Raw genomic sequence first — 25,489 nt, forward strand, 5'->3', positions numbered from 1 at the left:
TTTTCACATGTCATTCCCCCTTTTCACGCCTGTCTTGACAACAAACCATACTGTGTTCACCCATCAGTCAAACCCTACATGTTTCAGCCGAGTGCAAAGCCCATTTTCCTCTTCAGACCTTCCTGTCAACAAGGGTCACAGAACATCAGTGCTACAAGTGACTTCAGAAGCCATTTGGTCACGCCCCCTCAATTTTACAGACTGGGAGGTGACCCAGAGTCAACACAAGGTCACACAGAAAATCAGTGGCAGAGTCAGAACTAGAATTCAGATCTCTTGGGATTCTGGTGAAGGCCGTCTGCTTTACACTATCTTCTTTCCCTTAATTCACATAATACTTGAAACCTAACATTATTTTACTGGTTTTCAGGGCACCAGAGCATTCCATTTTGAACATTATTTTTAAAAGTATGCTTCATTTACTCCTCTGTTATCAATGAGGATTTGGTCTAAATGCTCAAAGATCCTACAAATTTGTGCAATTGCCCTCAACAACTACTAATATAAAAATGCCAAATAAACCAGTTTTTTGGTGTGTTTTAACATGAGCTTACAATGAGAGTGTAATTTAAAAATGTAAGCATACAACTAGGCTTTACCAAAGAGTAACGTGTTTATTTCACTTAAATTCTTAAAAATACTTTTTTGGCAGTTGTCACATAAAATGTCCTAATGTAAAAAAAAAGTAATAATTAAAAAGAAAAGCATGAAAAAACAGACCCAAAATGTTAAGATTTTATTTACAAAGCTTTTTTGTTGTACAGAAAGTAAAAATGCTGTTACAATCTCAGTGTAACTGGTAGCCACAGACGGTAGACTCACCAATCACAGCTATCCACGCTACAGCAAGAGTCTTACACAAAAACCTAACAACGCTTACAATTTTGTTGGGGTGAAGTCCACAAACTTGGTGGTAGATTACCAAGAGGGACTACATGGAAGGAAGTCGGAATGTCACAGGAACTATTCTTTGGCTCTTTGGGTGGGTGGGTGTCCTGGGGTTTGTATCACAGCTACCTTTTTTTTTTTTTTTTTTTTAAACAGCTACCAAATCCATGAGCAGTCCAACCAATACTGAACAGTTCTGTTTCTGCAGGTCATCTGGGGTCTTAATCATCATCTCCTTCATCATCTGTTTCTCTCTTCCTCTTTTCACCTTTCCCGCCTTCTTCCTCCTCTGAACAGTAACAAAAATTGACTTTAGGACAGTGGCAAGGCATTTTGCTTAGATTATTGCCAATGGAGGCAGCAACAAAGTTTTTGATGGTTAGGAGATAAAACAATGTAAACTTGATCAGATTAACATAGATGATTAATAGTGAGTATAAGTGGTGACCATAGAACCAAGAAAAGCAAAATGCACAGCAGCACCTCAACTCACACAGGAAAGTTAATCCAGTTTCCTCAATTTTAAGGTGTTTTCTTCCAGATGTTTCTTTTAACAACTCTAGCAGTTACTAAAATGCATATTAATAACCTGAGCTGGTCAGGCATGGTGGCTCATGCCTGTAATCCCAGCATTTTGGGAGGCCAAGGTGGGCGGATGTTCTGAGGTCAGGAGTTCCAGACCATCCTGGCCAATGTGGTGAAACCCCGTCTCTACTAAAAAAAAAATAAAAAAATAAAAAAAAAATTAGCCAGGCATGATGGCATGCACCTGTAATCCCAGCTACTCTGGAGGATGAGGCATGAGAATTGCTTGAATCCGGGAGGTGGAGGTTGCAGTGAGCTGAGACTGTGCACTGCACTCCAGCCTGGGTGACAAGAGCAAAACTGTGTCTCCAAAAAAACAAAACAAAAACCCTCGCGCTATCTAGGATGTCTTCAAGCCATGCTTATTTTCAAGTGACCTCGGACAAGCTTAACCTCTTTAAGACTTTTTCATCTGTAAAATGGGGACAATGGTACTGACTTTAAAATGTTATTCTGAGAATTAAATAACACAAAAAACACTTAGTATGGAACATTGTTAAGACTCAAATTGTAGCAAACTAGTATTAACTATAAAGGAACTTCTTAAGAGTATTATGTAGTCGAGACACAGAGACTTACATATAGACCAGCTTTTTCAACTAATAAAATCCATGGTTATTTTAATGAAATTAACTATATGTTAAAATCGTATTTCAGACAGGTTTTTTTTTTTTTTTGAGATGGAGTCTCACTCTATTGCCCAGGCTGGAGTGTAGTGGCGCGATCTTTGCTCGTGACTACAGGCGCCCGCCACCACGCCTGGCTAATTTTTTTGTATTTTTAGTAGAGATGGGGTTTCACTGTGTTAGCCAGGATGGTCTCAATCTCCTGACCTCATGACCCGCCCGCCTCGGTCTCCCAATCATACAGGTTCTTAAAGGCAGTGACCAGGTCCTAACCAGGGTAATATCTAGTGTAAATGTAATTGAGAGCTTGACACAAAGTGGATGCTGAGAAAACATGAGCCAACAGCACAGTGAACACCTGATTCTCTGAGACACAACCATGAGACTTTTATTTATTTTTTTGAGTCAAGGTCTCCCTCTGTCACTCAGGTTGGAGTGGGTCGGCACCATCACAGCCTCACTGCAACTTCAAGCAGTCCTCCCACCTCAGCTTCCCGAGTAGCTGGGATTATAGGCGTGTACCACCATGCGCAGCTAACATTTTTTTTTTTTTTTTGAGACAGAGTCTTGCTTTGTTGTCCAGGGGAGTGCAGTGGTGTGATCTCAGCTCACCGCAATCTCTGCTCCCGGGTTTGACTGCGTGCCACCACAGGATTTCACCATGTTGCCAGGCTGCTCTCGAACTCCTGAACTCAGGTGATCCACCTGCCTCGGCCTCCTGAAGTGCTGAGATTACAGGCATGAGCCACCCCACCCGTTTCCAGCTAACTTTTAAATTTTCTGTCAAGACAGGGTCTACGTTGTCCAGGGTGGCATACTTTCAACAGTATTAAATAAGTAACAGCTATTTCACTCGTCTTGGTTGTAGTGGGGAAAGGACTAACACTGATAAAACTGGGAAACTGCTACATCTATTTATATATTCTGAAAATGATGGTTCAATTATTAAAGCCTTCTTTTCTTTTTTTTTAAATGAAATAACTCCCAAACACAGAAACCTCACACTTGGCAGTAAACCAAATGACTGGTCCTAAAAACATATTTAAAACATGGGGACCAGGTTAGGCATGGTGGCTCATACCTGTAATCCCAGCACTTTTGGAGGCCGAGGTGGGTGGATCACCTGAGGTCAGGAGTTTGAGACCAGCCTGGCCAACATGGTGAAACCCCATCTCTACTAAAAATACAAAAATTAGCCAAGTGTGGTGGTGCATGCCTGTAATTCCAGCTACTCGGGAGGCTGAGGCAGAGAATCGCTTGAACTTGGGAGGTGGAGGCTGTAGTGACCTGAGATTGCACCAGTGAACTCCAGACTGGGCGACAGAGCGAGACTCCATCTCAAAAAACACAACAGGGCATGGTGGCTCACGCCTGTAATCCCAGCACTTGGGGAGGCTGAGGTGGGCAGATTACGAGGTCAGGAGAGAGACCATCCTGGCTAACATGGTGAAACCCTATCTCTACTAAAAATGCAAAAAAATTAGCTGGGCGTGGTGGCAGGTGCCTGTGGTCCCAGCTACACTCGGGAGGCTAACGCAGGAGAATGGCGTGAACCCAGGAGGCGAAGCTTGCAGTGAGCCGAGATAGTGCCACTGCACTCCAGCCTGGGAAACAGAGTGAGACTCTGTCGCAAAACACCACCACCACCTCCCCAAAAAAAACCCATGAGGACTGAAGACCAACAGGACCCTTGCCATCAGACAGGAATAACTGCTGTAGCAGCAAGCAGCCTGCACCAGCACAGACACACTGATGGGATGATAGAAACGAGAACGTGAATGTGTGTGTAGACCGCCAGAGCCAAGGGTATTTTATTTTCTTCTCAGTGGGATCAAATTCTAAATAATGGATGTTTTTATCTAATTTTTGACTGATAATGATCAAAATGCATGCATTAGGCCCACCTTCATCTTCATCCTCATCTTCATCTTCTTCATCAAGTCCAAATTCTTCTTCCTAAAGAATAGCAAACAGCCTAACATTAGATTAATTCTGCCAAACTGAAAAGTGCAAATAGTACAAATTCTGCCAAACTAAGTACAAATAAACGCGACAATATCAATCAAGCAGGAAACTGTAATGTTATTTTTATCTACTTTGATGTACCAAGACCCACTGATTTTCCTTAATGTGCTTTATAATTTTTTTTTTTTTTTGAGACGGAGTCTCGCTCTGTCGCCCAGGCTGGAGTGCAGTGGCCGCATCTCAGCTCACTGCAAGCTCCGCCTCCCGGGTCTACGCCATTCTCCTGCCTCAGCCTCCCGAGTAGCTGGGACTACAGGCGCCCGCCACCTCACCCGGCTAGTTTTTTGTATTTTTTAGTAGAGACGGGGTTTCACCGTATTAGCCAGGCTGGTCTCGATCTCCTGACCTTGTGATCCGCCCGTCTCGGCCTCCCAAAGTGCTGGGATTACAGGCTTGAGCCACCGCGCCCGGCCGCTTTATAATTTTTCTAAAAAAAATTTTTTTAAGAAGCAAGCAGTTCATTTGCTAGATGTTTAATTAGTATGTAACTTTGGATAATTCAAGAAATCATCTTAAAATCTCAAATTTCAAAACTGGTTTAGACAAAAATTCCTTTCTATATCCCATTCATAAACAAAGCTTCTTTCAGAACCTTAATGTCAATCATACACCTAATGAGATCACACAAACCCCTAGCCTTATTTTTATACTGCAAAAGAGGATGCGTTCTGTTAACAGCTAATGTTGTCTGCCTGTTTCTCAAACCTCTTTGAGGGTCAAAGTCAAGACACTGTTTTCTCCTGCCCTCGTGTAGCATTCATTTCCTCAGGGATCCTCTATTATTGGGTATTCTATAAACCAGACTATCTGCTCTTTCAGGGCACACCACAATCTCATTTCATTTTGTACCCCCAACTCTTTAACATAGCAGGTATATATTTACTGAATTAAACTGAATATACAAGAAAAAATTTAGACTTGGTAAACATAGACTTCCCTACAATTCAATGAAGGAACAGACATACCATCAATTCTCAACATTTCCAGTTTTCTCACCATACTGAATACTCAACTCATTCCTTCCCCCAGAGGGCCAGAACTTACCTTGCACAGCCAGGAACATACTAGTTTGAGTTCAGTAGGCATTCCACTTAGTAGTTATTTAAAGGCAGACAAAAACTAAATTAACCGGATTCATATTGTAAATGTATTCACAGGTATACTACTTTCTTCAAAAGGTGTTTTTCTTTTCTTTTGTCATCTTTTTGAAACCCCCACTTTTGTTGTAATTACAAATAGGAAGCAGGGTAGAAAACAGCTGCACTGACCTCCTCACTGACTTCATCGTCATCCTCATCCCCTTCTACATCTTCATCTTCATCATCTTCTTCATCAAACTCCTCTTCTTCACCATCCTCATCCTCCTCATCTTCCTCATCTTCTCCTTCTGAAAATAGTCCAAAAGGGATTCATTAAACATCCTCGATGCGCCACAGGGCACAAGGTATTGAGAATCTGTGGGCTGGCTCACAGAACAAATCCTGGTAAGGCCACGAACTGCAGTCACTTTCTTTCTACTACGAGATAAAGCTCAGTCCCTTTGTCCAATACAGTCCCATAAAATCAAGAGGGCTAGAAGTCCTGGCAGACAGGATAAACACTTTAATTCTCGCTGATGAAATGATACAATGGCTAAGATTTGCTTCAAAATAATATAGAGTGGGGAAGAAGGGAAGGGTATGCGGAATAAAGCAAGATCAGCTATGACCAATAATTGCTGAAGCTGAGTGATAAGAATATGGGGGTTTGTTTCGCTATTATTTTTACCTTTATCACTGTCTGAAATTTTTCACAGTAAAAAGTAAAAAAAAAAAAAAAATCATGTACCTTCTCTTGGGTAATGATACCACCAGTCACAGTCAGCTGCTCAAATCAGGAACCTGAGAAACACCCATAATAACCCCGTGACTCAGGGGACAGGAGGCTGAGAGGCACCTGCATCTCTCCCTGATTGTGCAGACCGCTAGTGTGGCATTCTTGCTTCTCCTGGGTCCTAGAGCTCACCATGCTCTCACCTACCTCCTGGTCTCTGCATGCTCTTTCCATCCTCTTTGCTTGGCTAACTCTGACTCCACCTTGGAGTCTCAGTCAACATCACTTCCTTAGGCAGTCTTACTCACCAGACCTCCCAATGTCAGGTCATAGGCTCTCACCATGAGTATGTGGTGCTTCTCCATTACAACACACTTTGCTTACTTGCAATTATTATTTACGATTTTTAATTTAAAACAATTTTTTTTCTGTACAGATGGGGTTTGGCTATGTTGCCCAGGCTGGTCTTGAACTCCTGGATTCCAGCAATCATCCTTCCTCACCCTTCCCAAGTGTGTTAGGATAACAAGTGTGAGCCACCATACACAGCCTATTTATGATTAAAAGTATATATAACCATTTCTCTGTGAGGTCCAAGAGGGTAGGCATCTTGTTTTTTTTTTTTTTTAAATCACTATTTTCCATAGTGCCTGGCACATAGGAAATGCTCCAGTATTTGTTGGCTGATCCATCTTTGCTCTCAGGAACTGCCCCCCACCTTCCAAGGAATATCCTTTACCAGCTCTTGCACATGTGGCTGTTCTTGAGGTGAACTTAAATAGACAACAAGCACAAACGGTTTTTAGGAAAAATGGAAAAATTACAGAAGGGACAAAGGGACATAACATTTGGAAGTAGGTGAGATGTCCTATTCTCTGTCCATTTTACCACCTTATAACTCATTAATTTTTGCCTGTCTCAATATGCTTCAAAAAAAAAAAAAAAACTGCAAAAATGCTTCCATTAATTGCACCCAACCTCCTTCTTTTCTTCCTCTATCTTCTTGATAATTTCTGCTGTATGTGCTAATTTTTAAAGAAAAGAGGTATTTATACTTACTGATGTGAAAACTAATCATTCTGCTTCCTCTAAGCCAGGGGTCCCCAACTCCCAGGACTGGCACTGGTCTGTGGCCTGAGCCGCACAGCAGGAGGTAAAGAGCAGGCCAGTGAACATTACCACCTGAGCTCCGCCTCCTGTCACATCACCTGTTAGATTCTCATGAGTGCAAATTCTATTGTGAACTGCGCATGGGAGGGATCTAGACTGTGCACTCCTTATGAGAATCTAATGCCTGATGTAAGGTGGAACAGTTTCATCTCAAAACCATTCAGCTGCTGCCCCCAACCCCTTTCCCGCATCTGTGGAAAAACTGTTTTCCATGAAATCAGTTCCTGTGCCAAAAAGGTTGGAGACTGCTGCTCTAAGCCACCTGGAGGTAAGAAGTGTTTTATTCTAAGAACGACTGAGAGTAAACAAACTCAGCATGCAAAGAAAACACAAACTTAACAGGAGTGATATCTTGGGTAGGAAGTATTAGTTATTTCTTAAAATCAGTAAATCTGTAAAATATGTAAACATCCTGGGTCAAATGCCAAAACTACTGAAAATCATCTTTTAATTCTATGTTATGATCAGAGATTCTTTCCCTTATGAATGAAAAATGGAATCTAACATATAGTTATTTGAAATCATTACCTTTTTAAACTCTGGTCATATGTCAATTGAAGGGAAAGCTATTTTATTTATAGTTGGCAATAACAAACAGGTACCAAGTACCTACTAAGTGTCAGGCCTTATGAATCAAGAGATTTACCCAAGATGATGACTGTAGTACAGTAGGACAGTGGTCCTCAACCTTTTTGGCACCAGGGACCAGTTTTGTAGAAGACAACGTTTCCACAGCCTGTGGGTCGGGGGATGGTTTCAGAATGATTCAAATGCATTATATTTATTCTGCACTTTATTTCTATTATTACATTGTAACATATAATGATACACAACTCATGATAATGTGGAATCATTGGGAACCCTGAGCTTGTTTTCCCTGCAACTAGACAGTCCCATCTGGGGGCAATGGGAGACATTGACACCCGAAGTGTGCTGCTTATGTCCAGTATACTCCATAATCTTGTTTTGGTTGCTGTCACTGCAGAAACCTTTGCTTCACAAAGATAGGATATTGGAAATGGAAGCAGGTTTTTCAGTGCTTTTTTGGCAATCTCGGGATATTCCACCTTGATTTTAATCCAGAATATAGAGATTTTGAAGTTATCTCAAACCATACTTTTAAGGCCACTGCCATTTGTGATCTCAACCAGTTGATCCTCTTCAAGCATGAACAAAGTCAATTGACCTGGCTTATTCACAAATGGGTCGTGGATCCATTCCTTCCCAGGTTGGGGTCTTTTGTGGTTGGGAAGTAATGCTCAAACTCTTCTGAAAGCTGAGATAGATGATCATGCACCAGCTGCGAGAAAGGCGGCCCTGGCTCAGTCTCTTTCAAAATCACTGCTACTGTTTGAAACATGTCAAAAATCCCAATGCTCAGAACAGAAAACTAAATAACGTATGTTCTCACTTGTAAGTGGGGGCTGGGGAGGGAGAGCATCAGGAAGACTAGCTAATGGACAGTGGGCTTAATACTTAGGTGATGGGATGGCACATGTTTATCTATGCGACAAACCTGCACGTGAACCCCTGAACTTATTAAAAAAAAAAGTTTTACCACTTATTCTGTTACTAAAATGTTCTGCTAGTGGTGACTGTTAATTCTAAAAGAAATCTCTGGAGCAGGCCTCGTAACTCAAAAACTCTGGCCAGTGATCCACCTTTAGAACACCACCTCGCTTCTCTGTGTAAGAGAAGTATTCTCTGCATCCATCTCACAGAGCTGCGTGAACAGACATGGGTTAAGGGCATGTACTTTAATGTGGTTGATAATTTTAATCACATCCTGCAAAATGTTAAGTTCAGGTGACATCTGTCAGCTAGCCAGCATTTCTCTAAGGATGACACAGTGCATAGACTCACATCCAGAAGTGACCTCTTTGACTCGAGTAGTAAACCAGAAAGCCGTCCAGCCATGGCAGCCGCTCCATCTGTGCATATACGACACAAAATGACCAATTCAGTTTTCCTGATATGTAATCATTCAAAAGACTTGAATAGTTCTGCAGCTGTGGTGTTGGTTGGCAACGAAGTACACATAACATAGTCTCATGCACATCCTCCTGAAAATATATCGCACAAAAACAAGCATTGTTGCCATGTTGTCAACACTGGCAGACTCATCAACCTGCATTGCGTACCACGGTGACTCATCAATCCTCTCTAACAACTGTGCCTCAATATCCTCTCCTATTTCATCAATTCATCTAGTTATGGTGCTAGCCGAAAGAGGAACACGTGCCACCTTTTGAACTGCAGCTTAACTGCAGCCTCTCCTAAAAGTTCACGACAAATGTCCTTAGCAACAGGCAGGATCAACTCTTCAATAGTAAAGGGCGTACTTTAGCAATGCAGTTAGTTAAGGACTTCGCTTTAGCAATGCAGTTGGCCACTAAGAATGAGATGTTCTCAGTGTAGTCACATTTGATGAAGTGGCAGCTTTCAATAATTGCCTGTTTTTCATGTTCACATTTATTTCTTTTGAAAAACTCCAAAGGCTTGTCTTTTAAATGCAGGGTGCTTGGTCTCCAAGTGGTGAAGCAATTTTTTTTGTGTGTGTGTGAGATGGAGTCTCGCTCTATCGCCCAGGCTCAAGTGCAGCAGCGCAATCTCAGCTCACTGCAACCTCTGCCTCCCAGGTTCAAGCAATTCTCATGCCTCAGCCTCCAGAGAAGCTGGGACTAAAGGTGTGCACCACCATGTCTGGCTAATTTCTGTATTTTTGTAGAGCCGGGGTTTCCCCATGTTGGCCAGGCTGGTCTTGAACTCCTGACCTCAGGTGATCCACCTCGGCCTCCGTAACTGCTGGGGTTATAGGCGTGAGCCACTGTGCCCAACCAGTGAAGCGGTTTCGAAGGTTTCATGGCTTTATTGGATAGCTGGTTGCCACATATTATACAAAGTGGGCTTGGAGAATGTGAATCGTCTGTTGCAATGAACCTGTAATTTAAGTAGCACTCTTGGTATTTTCTTTTCAATGAAGCTTTCTTTTCATTGGCAGTCTTGTCTTCCGCTGTCTCATTATTGGATCTTTCCCCCTTTACAAAGAAGTTCTCCAGCGACGTTTTTTACTCATGTTGGATAGGGTTAGCTTGTGGGCCTACCAAAACTGTGACTTAGACGAATACGCAGTGCAGGAAAGAGGTGCGGATGGAAGTGGTAAATAAAAAAATGGGCAGGCCAGGCACGGACTAAAATAAGCATCAGATTCTGACTTAAAGCCTGTCACCAGATGCAGCTGTACAACTGAAGTACACCAACTCACTTGCCACTATAAAGCCTGCCACCAGATGAAGCTTAATTGTCACTTGCCACTCACAGATAGGGTTTGATGAGTCTGCAAGCAATTGATTTATTATGATCTCTGTACAGTCAAACCTCTTTGCTAATGTTAATCTGTATTTGCAGCCACTCCCCAGCACTGGCATCACCACCTCAGCTCCACCTTGGATCATCAGGCATTAGATTCTCATAAGGAGCACACAACCTAGACCCCTCACACGTGCAGTTCACAACAGGGTTTGCACTCCTATGAGAATCTAATACCAACCACTATTGATCTGACAGGAGGTGGAGCCCAGACAGTAATATGAGCAATAGAGAGTGGCTGTAAATACAGATGAGGCTTCCCCACCGCTCATGCGGCCTGGTTCCTAACAGGTCATGGAGCGGTACCAGTCTGTGGCCTGTGGGTTGAAGACCCCTGAAGTAGGAAGACTTGAGAAGAGCAGAGTGGCAAGCCTGTAAGAGTAAGGGGTTTACAGTTTAATACGCACAGCATCCTAACCTAGCTTGTAGGCTTCAGGAGATGCTTCCCGGGCCAGATTCAATGTCTCATCCCTGTAATCCCACCACTTGGGGAGGCTGAGGTGGGAGGATCCATTGAGGCCAGGGTCTTATGAAATAGGCCTAAGCTATCAATTTAATGGAATGCCTACATTAAAAAAAATACACACACATGCGTACGTGCACACACACACACTTTTCCTTAATAGTAAGAACATCTAGTAGCTTTTTTTTTGAGGCAGCCTCTCTGTCTTCTGAGATGGAGTGCAGTGGGGCACAATCATGGCTCACTGTAGCCTCAAACTCCTAGGTTCAAGTGATTCTCCCACCTCAGCCTCCAGTCTTCTGAGTAGCTAAGACTCCAGGTATGTGCCACCACACCTGGCTAATTTTTTTTCTATTTTCTGTAGAAACAAGGTATTGCCATGTTGCCTAGGCTAGTCTCAAACTCCTGGGCTCAAGCAATGCCCTCCGCCTTGGCCTCCCAAAGTGCTGGGATTACAGGTGTGTGCCACTGCACCCGGCCAACATCCAATAGCTTTTATCAGAGGCTTTGAAAGGCAGACATCAGGTTCACTGGATGCTGAGCTTACTCACCTTCATCTTCCTCCTCTTCATCCACACCATCCACCTCGGCATCTGAGTCAGGTGCTTCCTGGTCCTCTCGGTCATAGCCATCCAAGTAGGTAAGCTGGGGCAGGAGCTTGAAGACACTCTCTCGGTAGTCATTCAGGTTAGTAACCTCACAGTTAAACAGGTCCAGGCTTTTCAGACATTCTAACTTTTTCTGAGGAAAATGATCAAAAACCACAACTCCTAAACCAAAGGAATATAAGTAACAAACCCATCTCTTGAAGAGGTAAAATTCTAGGCTCTATATTCGATTCCTGCTACCCATTCAGTCTCATACACAAAAAAACACATCAAGTCTTTTGCAACCTTTATATTAGGTTACTAGACTTTAGTCCCTCTCTTCCTTTATCTACTCTCCCAGAGAACTATGTGTTTTTCTGGCAGCGTAGTAGTCTAAAGCAATATAAATTGAAAATAATTTTTATTAAATCCAGCTATTTTCACAGTATGAGACAATCAAACAGTTTAATAAATTTAGCTGAAACAAATGTTAACATTCGAGTAATCAAATGGCCATTAAGAACTTCCTGGGTATCAAGCAGTCTTTAATGTTCTAGGGTGGTAGTATAGGGAAAAATTCAGAGATTTATAACACAATCTCAGGGTGCTTACAATTTTACTTAGGGCACAGACATGAAACACTAGAGAATGAAATAAAATATAAAGTGTGGCAATGCAGCTATTTTCAGGGAAGACAGGAGTCAATACAGGCTGGGGAAAAAGCAGAGGGGCGCAGAGTTGAAACTTCAGAAATAGGGAGAAACATTACACTCTTCTTTTTCAATGTTTGGGGAAAAGACTGACATGTTACCAGACTCCTATGATGTGAAGTTCTTCAGATTTTATTTACCATACCTTGAAATTTTGTTGCAATACCTTATTTCTTTGGAACCATCAGTTTCATCTATCTAAAAACAGTTAAGCTATAAAAAGGTGGCCTAAGTTTTCTGAGTAGTCAAAGTGCACTGGAAAATGTCTATGTATTTACTCAGATCTTCATTTATTATGTGTACTAGTATTTCAATCCCAGGTCTATTAAGTTTTGATTAAGGGTAAATTAAGAGACTACACTATAGGCAAGTCAGGAGATAGCAACAGGAAGCGACAGTAGACCCTTGTAGATAGAAGAGGGAGCAGCCTATGAAAGGCAAACCCAATGTGAAGTAGCACATAGCCTGGTGCCTTCCAGAATAGGAGTAATAAGTACATATATTTAGATAGCTTCACAGACACAACCTTTAATGGTTCTGAATCAAGAGAAAATCCTTGGTATTCTCCAAGAAAAGAGTACTAAAAACACCCAAACAAACATTAAAAGGACCTCCACATGAAATACTTTCTAAAAAATAAATGTTGATGCTTAACAGGCTTTGCTGCTTTATTAGGAAAGCTGTTACAACACTCACAACGACCTGAGAAGAAAGGCAGACAAAACAAAACCTTATTTTCAGAACTCAAGGTATCTATGTAGTTCTGAGAAGATATAAAATGATATGAAAATCTGCCTCAAGGCTCTAGAGCAGGGGTTGGGAACCGGTGGTCCAGTGGCCAATTCTGGCCCACCACTTGTTTTTGTAAAATAAGCTCTACTGGAACACAGTCACACTCATTTATTTATGTATGGCTCTTTATGTGCTAAAATGGCCAAGCAGACTAGTTGTGACAGAGACTATATAAACAAGCCATAAAGCCAAATGAACCTACTATTTGGCCCTTAGAGAAAAGGGCTACTGACCCCTGCACATGAAGAAACTTGATCTTCTTGATCAAGAAAGAGGCTCCCACACTTGTTTTATTCATGCAGGGAACACACAGCAGGGTTACAGCAACAGGCAAACGTTGCACCCCTCAAAACACAAATTGTACAATGATCCAAGAGTCTGTGGACCAAACAATGTGCTTATATAGTCAGTTCCTTGACCTCTTAAGAAAGCTGTCCCCAGCCCTTCTGGTCATAGAGCTGCTTTTGTAACATGTAATTTTCAGATTAGGTTTCCTTCCAGTCAGGCCCTGACTTCCAGAAGCCCAGGTATGACTTCTTGCCAAAGAGGAAAAAAATGCTGCAATGCCACCCCAGACAGCTAGCTAGCATACTGGCTTTCTCTTCACAAAGACTGACTCGATGCCAGCTAGAGTGTCAGCTTAGGTTCAAAAAGGTTCACTCTAAAAATTCTCCACTTAAAAGTAATGAGCCATTTATATTTCAGAATTATTTCCTAGAAATAGGTGCACAAAAACACATACAACCTCTGATATTTATCTAATGCTTTTTAATACCAAAAGTCGTTTCTCTATCTAGTTTCACTGACTCTTCCAGTATACAGGGCCTCCAAGGCGCTCCTGTTTCTGAAACTGTACAATTATGTGAGATTTCTGGCTACTTCCTGGCAAAGCACCCCTTATCAAACAATTTGGACATGCCAATCAGTAGGTTGAAAAATGAAATGAAAGCAAGAAAACAACAAAAATCCCAAATAACTATAGTACTCTGGAATTGCTGAAAGTAGTAAAATTGTGCTTTAAGGCCCAATAGGCACAAAATATACTATACACAGATTATTCAGGATCCCAATGTAATGTGTAAATACTGATAGAAAAAATTACAACTCTACCATACCAGAAATTTGATGTAAGCTAATAGGCTAGCCATAATAAACATTAAACATTTTATTAACAATAATTTTGCTTGCCTTCTTAGAATTTAGAAGGGCTTTGGGGGATGGTTTGGATGGCCCAGGTCTCTTAAAAAAGGTGTCCAAGGAAGTTTGAATTGATGCCTTCTTTGTCTCTCGATTAATGTCCCTGTAGCAAGCAGAGGCATTCACAATCATTGCATTGACTGTAAGAACTGGGCTCAAAGTAGACGGTGTTCAAAATGTATGTGGTTAATGAGGATGAGGATGGTGTTTTTCCCCACTGAAGAATACTGCCAGAAATCAAAATGGACCCAACTTCTCCCCCCTTCACCTTCTCCAAGTTAGAACTTCAGGAGACCAACCTAGCACCACCAGGAATCTCAGTGCCAAGTACAGCAGAATGGCGGGACCCCAGGCTTTTCGAAATAGCTCTGGTGTGCAGCCCTGTGGCTCTGCCACAGGGTGTGTGACTCTGGACAAGGGATTCAGCCTCACCCAAGCCTTAGCTTCCTCAATATAAAATAAGGGCCATGCTACTTCTATCCACTTTGTAGCCAAGTTTTTTTTTTTTTTGACAATTACTAATAAAACATGCCTAAAGCACCCAGTAAGTGTATGGGTATAGCAGATCCTCTAAAAATGGTGAACACAACCAAGATTACTTTTCATCCTTCACTATCCTGGGGGACTGAGACTTTCACAGCCACCAGAGGGTCCTCTTATACATTACTGACCAGATCCGGAAAAAACTTAAGCAAACAAACAACTCCCACACAGTATTTGCTTCTGCTCCATTGCTGTGTGCTACAACACTGAAAAACGCTTCTGATCATCAGAGGATTCAGGCTGCCACGAGAATCAGGTAATGGCCAGTCATCAACTGGCCAACAGTGAAAAGGTACTGCCTGCTACTCTGTTCTTTAAAAATCAAACGAGGGGGAAAAAACAGGGGGCGGGAGGAGAAGGGTTTCTTATGCTCACAACAACCTAGGATTAGTATGTCTGTCACTAACCAATAAACAAAGGCTTAGTGTAGCCCATCTGAATGGGAAAGCATCAGCAATTAAAATTTGGTGCTCCTGTTGGAATTCCCAGCTTAAGGAAATTTGGGCATGAAATAAATTTACAGGTGGAAAGAGAACAGGTCCCAAGGGCTATGGAAAGCACAGCAGACTTTGATTTTTTTTTTTCTTTTCTGAGATGCAGTGTCGTTCTGTCACCCAGGCTGGAGTGCAGAGGCATGATCTCAGCTCACTGCAACCTTCACCTCCTGGGTTCAAGTGATTCTCCTGCCTCAGCCTCTCCCAAGTAGCTGGAATTACAGGCGCCTGCCACCATGCCTGGGTAATTTTTTGCATTTTTAGTGGAGATGGGTTTTACCATGTTGGCCAGGCTGGTCTCAAACTCCTGACCTCAAGTGATCTGCCCGCCTCGGCCTTCCAAAGTGCTGGGATTACAGGCGTGAAACACCGTGCCCAGCCTGGACTTAGATTTGAATCCCTACTCTGCCATTTGTCCCGAACAATTATCTACATTCTCTAAACTCAGCTTCCTCATCTCTAAAAAGAGGACAGTCATTCTCTCTTCCCTGGGTTATATAAGGATACAATGGGCAAATGTTCATGTCCTTGGATGCAGCAAAAGTCAGTAAATGTTGGCTTAAATACTAGAAATGGGGGTTGGTTTGAAGGAAATGAATGAAACTGTAAGAGCCTGAGTATCTGGGTATACCTGTAATAGGAAAAAGGGCAAAATGCATGGAGCATTGGTGAGGCATTACATTTATGAGAAATATGAGCTCTTAAATATGGACAACTTAATGAAATGTACAACTAAAGAGACTCAGCCAGACATGGCGGCTCAGGCCTGTAGTCCTAGCACTTTGGGAGGTCGAGGTGGAAGGATCACTTGCGGGCAGGAGTTCAAGACCAGCCTGGCCTAACCTAGTGAGACCTCTCTAAAAGAATACATATATTACACACACACAAAGAGACTCAGTAAAAGGTGATTAAATCTGTATTGGAGCAGTCTCAAACTGTTTAGGAAGGAAAAGATCTTCTAACTCTTGTCAGGAAGTCCTCTTCATTATAAAAGAAGCTACAATTTAACTCTGTCTTCCCCTGAAATATCAACAGAGCATTCTATACAAGTGATGTGAAATCCACATATTTTAATATACTCTGACATCAGAATAGAGACAACAGAGAAGAAATGTCTCACCCTCTAGGGTCTCTTCTGGATTCTGAAAGACACCTATATGCTACATAACCCTCTGCCAAATAGCACAGCCTACGGGGCTGCCCTACAAACTGCATTAAGCCCCCTGCCTCTGGAAGCCCTTTTCTGGCCACTACAACTTCTACACAAACTGGACAAAAAGCAAAGTAAGTACATTAACTTACAAAGCAAAGTAAATACATTACTTTATCTTATTCTCAGAACTCCTAAGTGAGGTAAGTAAGGCAGGGATTATTATCCTTCCTGCTATAAATGAGGAAACTGAGGCCCAGAGAGAAGAAGCAGTTTGCCCAAGGTCACACAGCAAGTCTAAAACCCAAGTGGCACTAAAACTTAGCTTTTCATATCTTATCCCAATATGTAAGACTGAGGATGATCTTGGGGTTTCCATGCAAAACTCTAGGCAACAGTAATCCAGCTAGAATACAAGATCATGAATTAGATGACTTAAAGCTTAAAATGGAGCTGTCTTTGATTGTTCCATCTACAATTCAGGCATGCCACACAACATAAATAGCCTTTTCTGTTAGAGTATAAAAGTGCATAATGGCTTGGCCAGTCTGGGGGAAAAAATTGTTAAGAGACATGTTTAAGGCTATACAGTCAATATATAAATTTCAAAAGTGGACCCAAAACAAAATACCCCCAAAAATTCTCTTCTGAAGGATGCCACCACAATATCAGGCAGGGAGAGAGCAAAGTTACAAGAATACATCTAATTAGAGAGGCCCTGATCTTTAAAATTGGGACTTCTATAAAAAGTAAAAAACCACCACTTTCTCAACCAATTATTATTGCCAGTAATTCCCCCCCACTATAAAGAAAAATGAAAATGAAAATGACCAGTAAATCCCAGTTTCCAAATTCTCGGTTTCTTACCAAAGGTTCCAAGGTGCTGATATCTTTCAGTTTATTTCCACTTAAGTTTAGATGTGTGAGATTTGGAAGTTTTTCAGCTAACATGTCCAGACCTCCAAAGATTCTATTTTCACTGAGTTCAAGCTGCAAGAGAAAATGGATACAGCACAAACACAAATACACAAAGAGAAAAACAAATCATTTAATGTATTATAAGTAACCAATACAGTTCTCAAATATGTATCAAGATCAAATGATCCATATTTCTATCAGGGCATGCATGTTCATTTTGTTTAAATCCAAATAATTAACAGGAGAAGGAAAGGTCAGAAGTATTGTGTTTTCCTAATCAGCTGCTACTAACAGCTTACTCAAGAACTGGTTTCTAACATCAGCAAATAAATTTTCTAACTTAAAAAGTAGGTCAAAACCAATTAGAATCCTTTGACAAGTTGTAATACCCTATATCTGCCAGAAAGGGTAAATGGTTTAATAGTCTGTGCATTCTGAGCAGCTTATTTTGTGTGCCTTCAAAGCTTGCAATGCCCACTTGAAACCTAATTTCTGGACAATACTGACATACACTGTGGAGTTCTACACCTGGAAGCCACCAGGGAATGTTGCTCTGAAAGCTATGAGAGAGGGACGGGCCCTACAAGTAAGCCCATAAAGAAGCTTCATAACCTCAGGAAAGGGAATGGGTCAACAGGCTCAGGTTTATGAAACCAGCTCCCTGGAGGCCACATCTTGCATAAACCTGGCACTAGCCTTTATTAGAACCTACTCTAATTTCTAAGCTGCAGGTCAAGTAGCACAGGCAAGTAATGTGCCAATGAGGGAATAAGCGTTCACCAAGGAATATTAGAACCTTAGAGTAGAAAGAATTGGAGCCTGGAAAGCATTGTGAAGAACATCTAACTCAAGCTCTTCCTTTTGCAGGCAAGAAAACTCGGCTACACAGCTGGTTCTAATTCTCTCTTTTAAAGTGCCAACAACAATTAGTAACTTTAACCCTTACATAGTATTTAAATGCCAGGCACTGCTCAAAGCACTAGAAACACCTTAACTCATCTGATCTCACAAAAACTCTATGGGGTAGGCAGAATTACCACTCCTGTTTACAGATGAGGAAAACAAACTTGCTCAAGATCACCCAGCTATTACCATAGTGGGCCTATGATTTGAAGCCAGACAAAATATCCATGTCCTCCTTATTATGCTACGTACCTAGAATAGCATGAAAGCTTCATATAATGAAGTTTTTGCCATGCAATGAAATGTACTACATAATGCAGAGTAGAGTAACTTTTAAAAATAGGAATATTTGCTGAAAAACTGAGTTAAAAAAACAAGTCAGCTGCTTAAGGTGTTGTTAAATATTTCAGAAGAGGAAAATGTAACATTTCAAAGCAGTTTTTTCCTTTCAATGGAATATTTCAGTGAAATACCCAGTCATGGTCTAAGTTTAAAAACATAAGCCCATAAATAATAGAGTCAAGTGTTAGCTTTATTGGTGATTTTAGTAAATCAAATAAAAACAGAGATCACTTTTCCTGACCCATGTTTTAAACCATGTGGTTAGAATATCACATATACATGTAACATCCATATCCTTTTAACATGTGTATCTCAGGGAGTAGGAATAACAAGGCAATCTACCAAAACACTTATTAGCATATTTATTTTGAAATGAAATAGATGTGTAAATTTAGAAAATTTGTGACATTTACACATCAATTTTTTTTTCAGTACTTATTTCTTGTTAAAAACAGTTTCTGGGCCAGGCACAGTGGCTCACACCTCTAATCCCAGCACTTTGAGAGGCCGAGGTGGGCTGATCACCTGAGGTCAGGAGTTCGAAACCAGTCTGACCAACATAGTGGAAATCCCATCTCTACTAAAAAAAATACAAAAAGTAGCCGGGCGTGGAGGCGCATGTCTGTAATCCCAGCTACTCAGGAGGCTGAGGCAGGAGAATCACTTGAACGTGGGAAGCAGAGGTGGCAGTGAGCCAAGATGGTGCCACTGCACTCCAGCCTGGGTAACAAGAGTTAAACTCCATCTCACAAACAAAACAAAACAAAACAACACCAGTTTGTGTTCTGGAATAGGAAGAAAATAAAGTTCTTATTGATCATGAGTACACTCAACCTGCCTTTAAGTATGATTCCCTCTCATTAGCCCTATAAGTGAAGTGATTAATGTTTAAATGTTAAAAGATTTTAATTCATGAACTTAACGCCCGCCCCCGCCCACCCAAAACCAACAAAAACAAAAACCCTGTCCTCCTCAGAACTCAAGCAAGCTCTATTCGGAATTCAGAAAGGTTTATTAAAGTCCCTATAAAAACGGTCACTGATAGGCTGAATTTCTGAGTAAGTCTGAGACTACAGACTACAGAGACCAAGAGTAATTCAGGAAAATCAGAATGCTAGGAAAACAACACAACACACACACTAAGGATCTGCTAGCATCAAGTTTATGTAAATAGATGCTAAAAAGCTTTCCTATGTTTAACTGGGCTAATCAGCGCTTCCAATGTCACTGATAAACCATGCAAATATAAAAGGATTATACTTGAACCTCTAGTATATACTTAGAAGGGGAAATTTCTTTCTCATCAGAAACGGTCACCTGAAACTCATGAAGACTGCCTGAGCATTTATTAATATTACCTAACGCAAGGTAAATAAAGCAAAACAAAAAATACTTCTACTTTTTAATTCATGTATTATACTTTTTTTTTCTTTTTTAAATCAAGACAGAGTCTTGCTCTGTCGCCTAGGCTGGAATGCAGTGGCGCGATTTCGGCTCACTGCAACCTCAGCCACCGCCTGGGTTTAAGCGATTCTCGTGCCTCAGCCTGCCGAGTAGCTGGGACTACAGGCGCATGCCACCGTGCCCAGTTAATTTTTTTTTTGTATTTTTAGTAGAGAAGGGGTTTTGCCATGTTGGCCAGGCTGGTCTCGAACTCTTGACCTCACGTGATCCTCCCACCTTGGCCTCCCAAAGTGCTGGGATTACAGACATGAGCCACCATGCCCAGCCTTATGTATTATACTTAACCCACTCCACCCCCTGCAAAACAACAACAAACAAACAAACCCCAATACCAAAAAACTAACTGTCCCACTCAGAACTCAACCAAGCTCTAGGAACAACCTACCTTTGCCCAAGTTTTACTGCGTTTCCTTCTACGTGTGCCTTAGTTTAAATAAAGGTACAACTTAACTTTCCTAGTAAAGTGAATATTGAAATGGCAGAGAATTCTGCAAGACTTATATAACCACGTATCTTTTCCTATACAATGGAAATGACAGGGGGTTAGGAGATACGGGTTCTAGTTTTGGCTCTAGTGCTAACCACTTCTGTGGGTGGCTTTAGGCAAATTACTACACTTTTCTGGGACTATTGCTGTGCCTATAAAATAAGGGGCTGGCTTAGAGGAGCAAAGTTTCTTCCAGTTCTGACATTCTGGGACTCTGTGACAGTTAAATGTGCAATGACCAGAGAAAACATTTTTATGTAGCATTTGGTCCTTTTTTCCGAAAGGAGAATTGGTTTTATAACAATTAACAAATAAATTACTCACAAAATACAGTAATTATTCTTCCTAACTTCTATTTATTGAGCACCCAACATACACATTATTTCCAAACATCATAGCAGTTCTGCAAGGTCAAGTAATACCACCAGTTTACAGGTGAGGAAATTGGGCCTTAGAGAGATTAAGTAACCTGCAGAAGTGCGCCCATCAAGGAAATGCTAGGGCTAGAATTCAATCCCATATCTGCCCAGTTCCAAAGGCCATGTGCTTTCTGCTACACTAAGTGCTTCCTTACAGGTAAAATCATACATTTTCCCTTCCCAGGATCATTCTCTTTTACTGTTAAAGAAAAAGCACTTACCTTTTTCAATTTAGGCAGCTTGGGGAGATTTGAAACTGAGATCAAGCCTACATTTATTAAACTGAGGAACTCTAAGTTCACAAATTCAGCTGTTAAGCCCTCAATTTTTCCATCATTTGATTTGCAATTGTCCAAGACAAGTTCTCGAACCTGTGGATGACAAAGAAAAGAGGATAAGCGCTCAAAAACACATTGAAAACAAATAATGCAAAAACTTCTACCATAAATATCCTGCAAAAACACCCATATATACAGGTAGCCTCTTACTTAGACCTAGATCTTAGTTATAAAAAGATAAAAACTGCACTTTGGGAGGCCGAGACGGGCGGATCACGAGGTCAGGAGATCGAGACCATCCTGGCTAACACAGTGAAACCCCGTCTCTACTAAAAAAATACAAAAAACTAGCCGGGCGAGGTGGCGGGCGCCTGTAGTCCCAGCTACTCGGGAGGCTGAGGCAGGAGAATGGCGGGAACCCGGGAGGCGGAGCTTGCAGTAAGCTGAGATCCGGCCACTGCACTCCAGCCTGGGGGACAGAGCTAGACTCCACCTCAAAAAAAAAAAAAAAAAAAAAAAAAAAAAGATAACTGATTAAGCCTTCAGTAACAATATACTGACAGATTCAAAGATGGAATATTACTCCATGGGTATAAACACACTCTTTATTTTTCCAGAAACAGAAAGTATAGTTCTTAAAATGTAAGTGAAATAAGTGTATTCCCCTTATTTCTTTTCTCCAGCCTGTTCCCCAAAGGGCAGCTTTTATCTAAATGCAAATGCAGAGTGAAGACACCCTGTAGGCTGGTTCTACCTTAAGGCCCAGAAGATGACCACTGGAAAAGAGGAAAGCTTTATGTTTCCTACCAAGACCACTAAGAGATTCTGGCTAGAGGTTTCTGCACCAACACACTTTCCAACTCTGGTTTTATTAATCTTTGCCAAGATTATCTTGACACTGGGAAGAAATCAGGATGCAAGAGTCCTTAATTCAAAACAAAGATCAATCTGCGTTGCAAGTTTCTAGGAGAGAACTGCTAGATAATAAATTAAATTTCATTTTCAGGCTACACAGTCTCCTTTTTCAGAATTTAAGTCCATCCAAGAGTATCACATCTGGCCAGGCACAGTGGCTGACGCCTATAGCCCCAGCACTTTGGGAGACTGAGGTGGGCAGATCACCTGAGGTCAGGGGTTCAAGACCAGTTTGGCCAAGGTGAAACCCCCTCCCTACAAAAATACAAAAATTAGCCAGGCATGATGGTGAGTGCCTGTAATCCCAGCTACTCGGGAGGCTAAGGTGGGAGAGTGGCTTAAATCTGGGAGGAGGAGGTGGCAGTTAGCCGAGATTTCGCCATAGCACTCTAGCCTGGGCAACAGAGTGAGACTCCGTCTCAAAAACAGTATCACATCTGATGATTTGAACTTTTGAATATTGATTACTTAATAGTCTACATGCAGATCCACCACAATAATCCATGTTGCCATTCTTGCTCTATGATCATCCTGAAAGTTGCAACTTTTTAGCCCACTTTGATCTACTCACAGTGATGCAAATTACCGTTCTAACTGCATCAACAAAGGCATTCTTTTAGTGAACCTACCATATTTAATAGCATTAATTAAGCATGTATATGGTAGGGAGATGCTGATAGTCTGAAAAGAGAATAGGAGCTATTAACAGTGTCCTCATCCTCTCATACAACATCCAATGATGCTACTCTAGTAATTGCTATCAATTATAGAGTACTTAATCATTTATTATTTTTACCACCACTCTCCTTCCCCCATTTACAGAGAATGAAACAGATTTCAAGTCAGCAATACCCACAACATAGTAAGTGCCTAACCACTTCTCACTACCCTACTTCCTCTTCAGAAGCCAGGCATCCTTTTTACTCTTTACATCCACTTACTTCTTCCCTTCCTTCCACTTTTATTTAGATATCTCTGTCATTCTTCCCTTTTCTGATAAGAAATGAGCACATCTGAAAACTCAATAGGTCAATTCTGACAAAAGCTGGGCTCTGGAGACAGATGCCTGGGATCGAATCCTGGTTCTCCTCTGCCACTCAGAACTTGTGTGACCTTGTTTGAGTCACTTAACTTCTCTGTGCCTCAGTTTCCCATAAAGTGGAGATAATAGAACCTACCTCATGAAGTTGTAGAGACTAGGGCTTGGAACATTATAAATGGCCAGAAAGTAACCTCTGGGTAAAGGGAATGGAAAACGTCAGAGACCTTTGCTGTTTACGTATATCTGTACTAAATTTTTTACAAGCATATATTTATTCTGTATTAAAAAGAAACTAAACATAAAACCAACGAACCATTAAAATTTTAGAAAGGTCAACTGCCATCACCCACCCATGTAAACAGTATACTGCAATATAATTAAAATGTTCCCATTTACCTTGGGAGATTTTCTAAAATTCTATCCAAAATAATCCAAAAATGTTATACAAAACACACCAATATGCCAAAAATGAAGTGAAGAAGAATTAGAGTTAGCCATACTGCCTCTCAGCTCACAGAGTGAAATCATCTCTTAAAGACATTTCTTTCAACTTGCAAAATTCCACTTTAACCACTGCAAGGCGTCATCAAAAAGTACCAGAGGACTCAAATGCAGGTTAAAAAATGTGTTTGCTGCCTGGGCTTGGTGGCTCATGCCTGTAATCCCAGCACTCTGGGAGGTCAAGGTGGGTGGATCACCTAAGGTCAGGAGTTCAAGACCAGCCTGGCCAACATGGTGAAACTCCATCTCTATTAAAAATACAAAAATTAACCAGGCATGGTGGCATGTGCCTGTAGTCCCAGCAACTCGGGAGGCTGAGGCAGAATTGCTTGAACCTGGGAGGCGGAAGTTGCAGTGAGCTGAGATTGTGCCACTGCACTCCAGCCTGGGTGACAAAGGAGACTCCATCTCAAAAAAAAAAAAAAAAAAAAAGTCACTGCTAGACTAAGCTCCATGATCACAGGGTCATGTATATTCCGGTTACACTATATCACTATATAAGAGCCTACGTAATTGCTGAATGAGGAAAAAAATGGTTACAGGTTTGTCAGCAATATTGTACAGAGGTTTGTGACACAATTGCGGGGGACTAAGATGAAAACCTGGACATAAAGGTGACCAACTTTCTGATCATAGAGTATTTTTTAATAGCCAAAGAAATTACAGTGTGTGGATATACTATAAATCATTTTACAATCCTCCCTGTTGAACATTTGTGCTCAATTTTCCCTACTATAAATAATGCCATATCTTTACTTAAAATGTCTTCTGTGTTTAGGATTGTGTCTTCAGAATCCATTGCTAAGTGAAAGAATACAAACATCTGAGTCTGTTATTAGTTAAGAGTTCTTTATTTAAAACATCAACTTCTCTTTTAAATGAGTAGTTCATTGTAACCGCTGCAAAATTATTTTCCCATTTGACTGTTACTTTTTGTAACCTCTCGATTATGGAAATTCTGGCTATTTGCATTATCTTGTTCTTGAGGATATCTTCTATCGTTTTTACCCTAACTGAAAAAATAAATACCCCAGCAGAAACACTAACAAAGGACAGACAAGCTCTTAAAGACAGAAATAGCCAACACTAAAAAAACTGTTCAAGGCCAGGTGCAGTGGCTAGTGCCTACAATCCCAGCGACAGAGACCCAGCTAAAAGGAAAAAAAAAAAAAGTTTGGCTGGGCACGGTGGCTCACGCCTATAATCCCAGCACTTTGGGAGGCCGAGGCAGGCAGATCACCTGAGGTCAGGAGTTTGAGACCAGCCTGGCCAACGTGGCGAAATCCCATCTCCACTAAAAATACAAAGAAATGTGCCAGGCATGGTGGTGTGCACCTATAGTCCCAGCTACTCGGGAGGCTGAGGCAGGAGAATGCTTGAACCCATGAGTCGGAGGGTTGCAGTGAGCCGAGACTGCGCCACTGCACTCCAGTCTGGGCAACAGAGCAAGATTCTGTCTCAAAAAAAAAAAAAAAAAAAAAAAAAAAAAGTTTCAACTGTAAGTAGTAAAAATATATATTAAAAATGAGGTATCATTCTACCCTTGTTGGAGGAGGGACAGCTCCTTCAAGAGAGTGGCTAGGATAGACAGAGATGTAAGTGAGTTTATTAAGTGAGTGAGAAGTTCAGGAAATGAATACCTGAGACCTTTATTGCCTCTTACCAGTAAGAGGCAATAGGATATACTGGGATAAATAGGGCAGAGAGTTGTTGGGCTAGGCAGAAAAGGCACGTCCCTTGACTTTTCCAGCAAGGCTGAGAATGTAAAGAAACATGCTACCCCAAGAACAGAATGCAAGAAGCATATTG

At 41.3% G+C, this 25,489-nt stretch overlaps 1 protein-coding gene across 4 annotated transcripts in view; it reads right to left on the reverse strand.

Annotated features, from left to right (window-relative positions):
• Window positions 1–655: 655 nt before the first annotated feature.
• The window catches only part of ANP32B (acidic nuclear phosphoprotein 32 family member B), a 32,080-nt gene continuing 7,246 nt past the window's right edge, over window positions 656–25,489 (reverse strand). For 2 of the 4 annotated variants that reach the window (XM_077965467.1, XM_015117186.3), the window contains exons 2-5: window positions 21,166–21,315; window positions 17,279–17,401; window positions 11,490–11,679; window positions 7,882–9,169 (exon numbers count right to left, since the gene is read on the reverse strand). In XM_077965467.1, the coding sequence (XP_077821593.1) occupies window positions 9,156–9,169; window positions 11,490–11,679; window positions 17,279–17,401; window positions 21,166–21,315 (477 nt within the window). In that variant the 3' untranslated portion in view covers window positions 7,882–9,155. 4 annotated transcript variants of the gene reach the window in all.

This window comes from Macaca mulatta, chromosome 15 (assembly GCF_049350105.2).
Source record: "Macaca mulatta isolate MMU2019108-1 chromosome 15, T2T-MMU8v2.0, whole genome shotgun sequence".
Lineage (NCBI taxonomy): Eukaryota > Metazoa > Chordata > Mammalia > Primates > Cercopithecidae > Macaca > Macaca mulatta.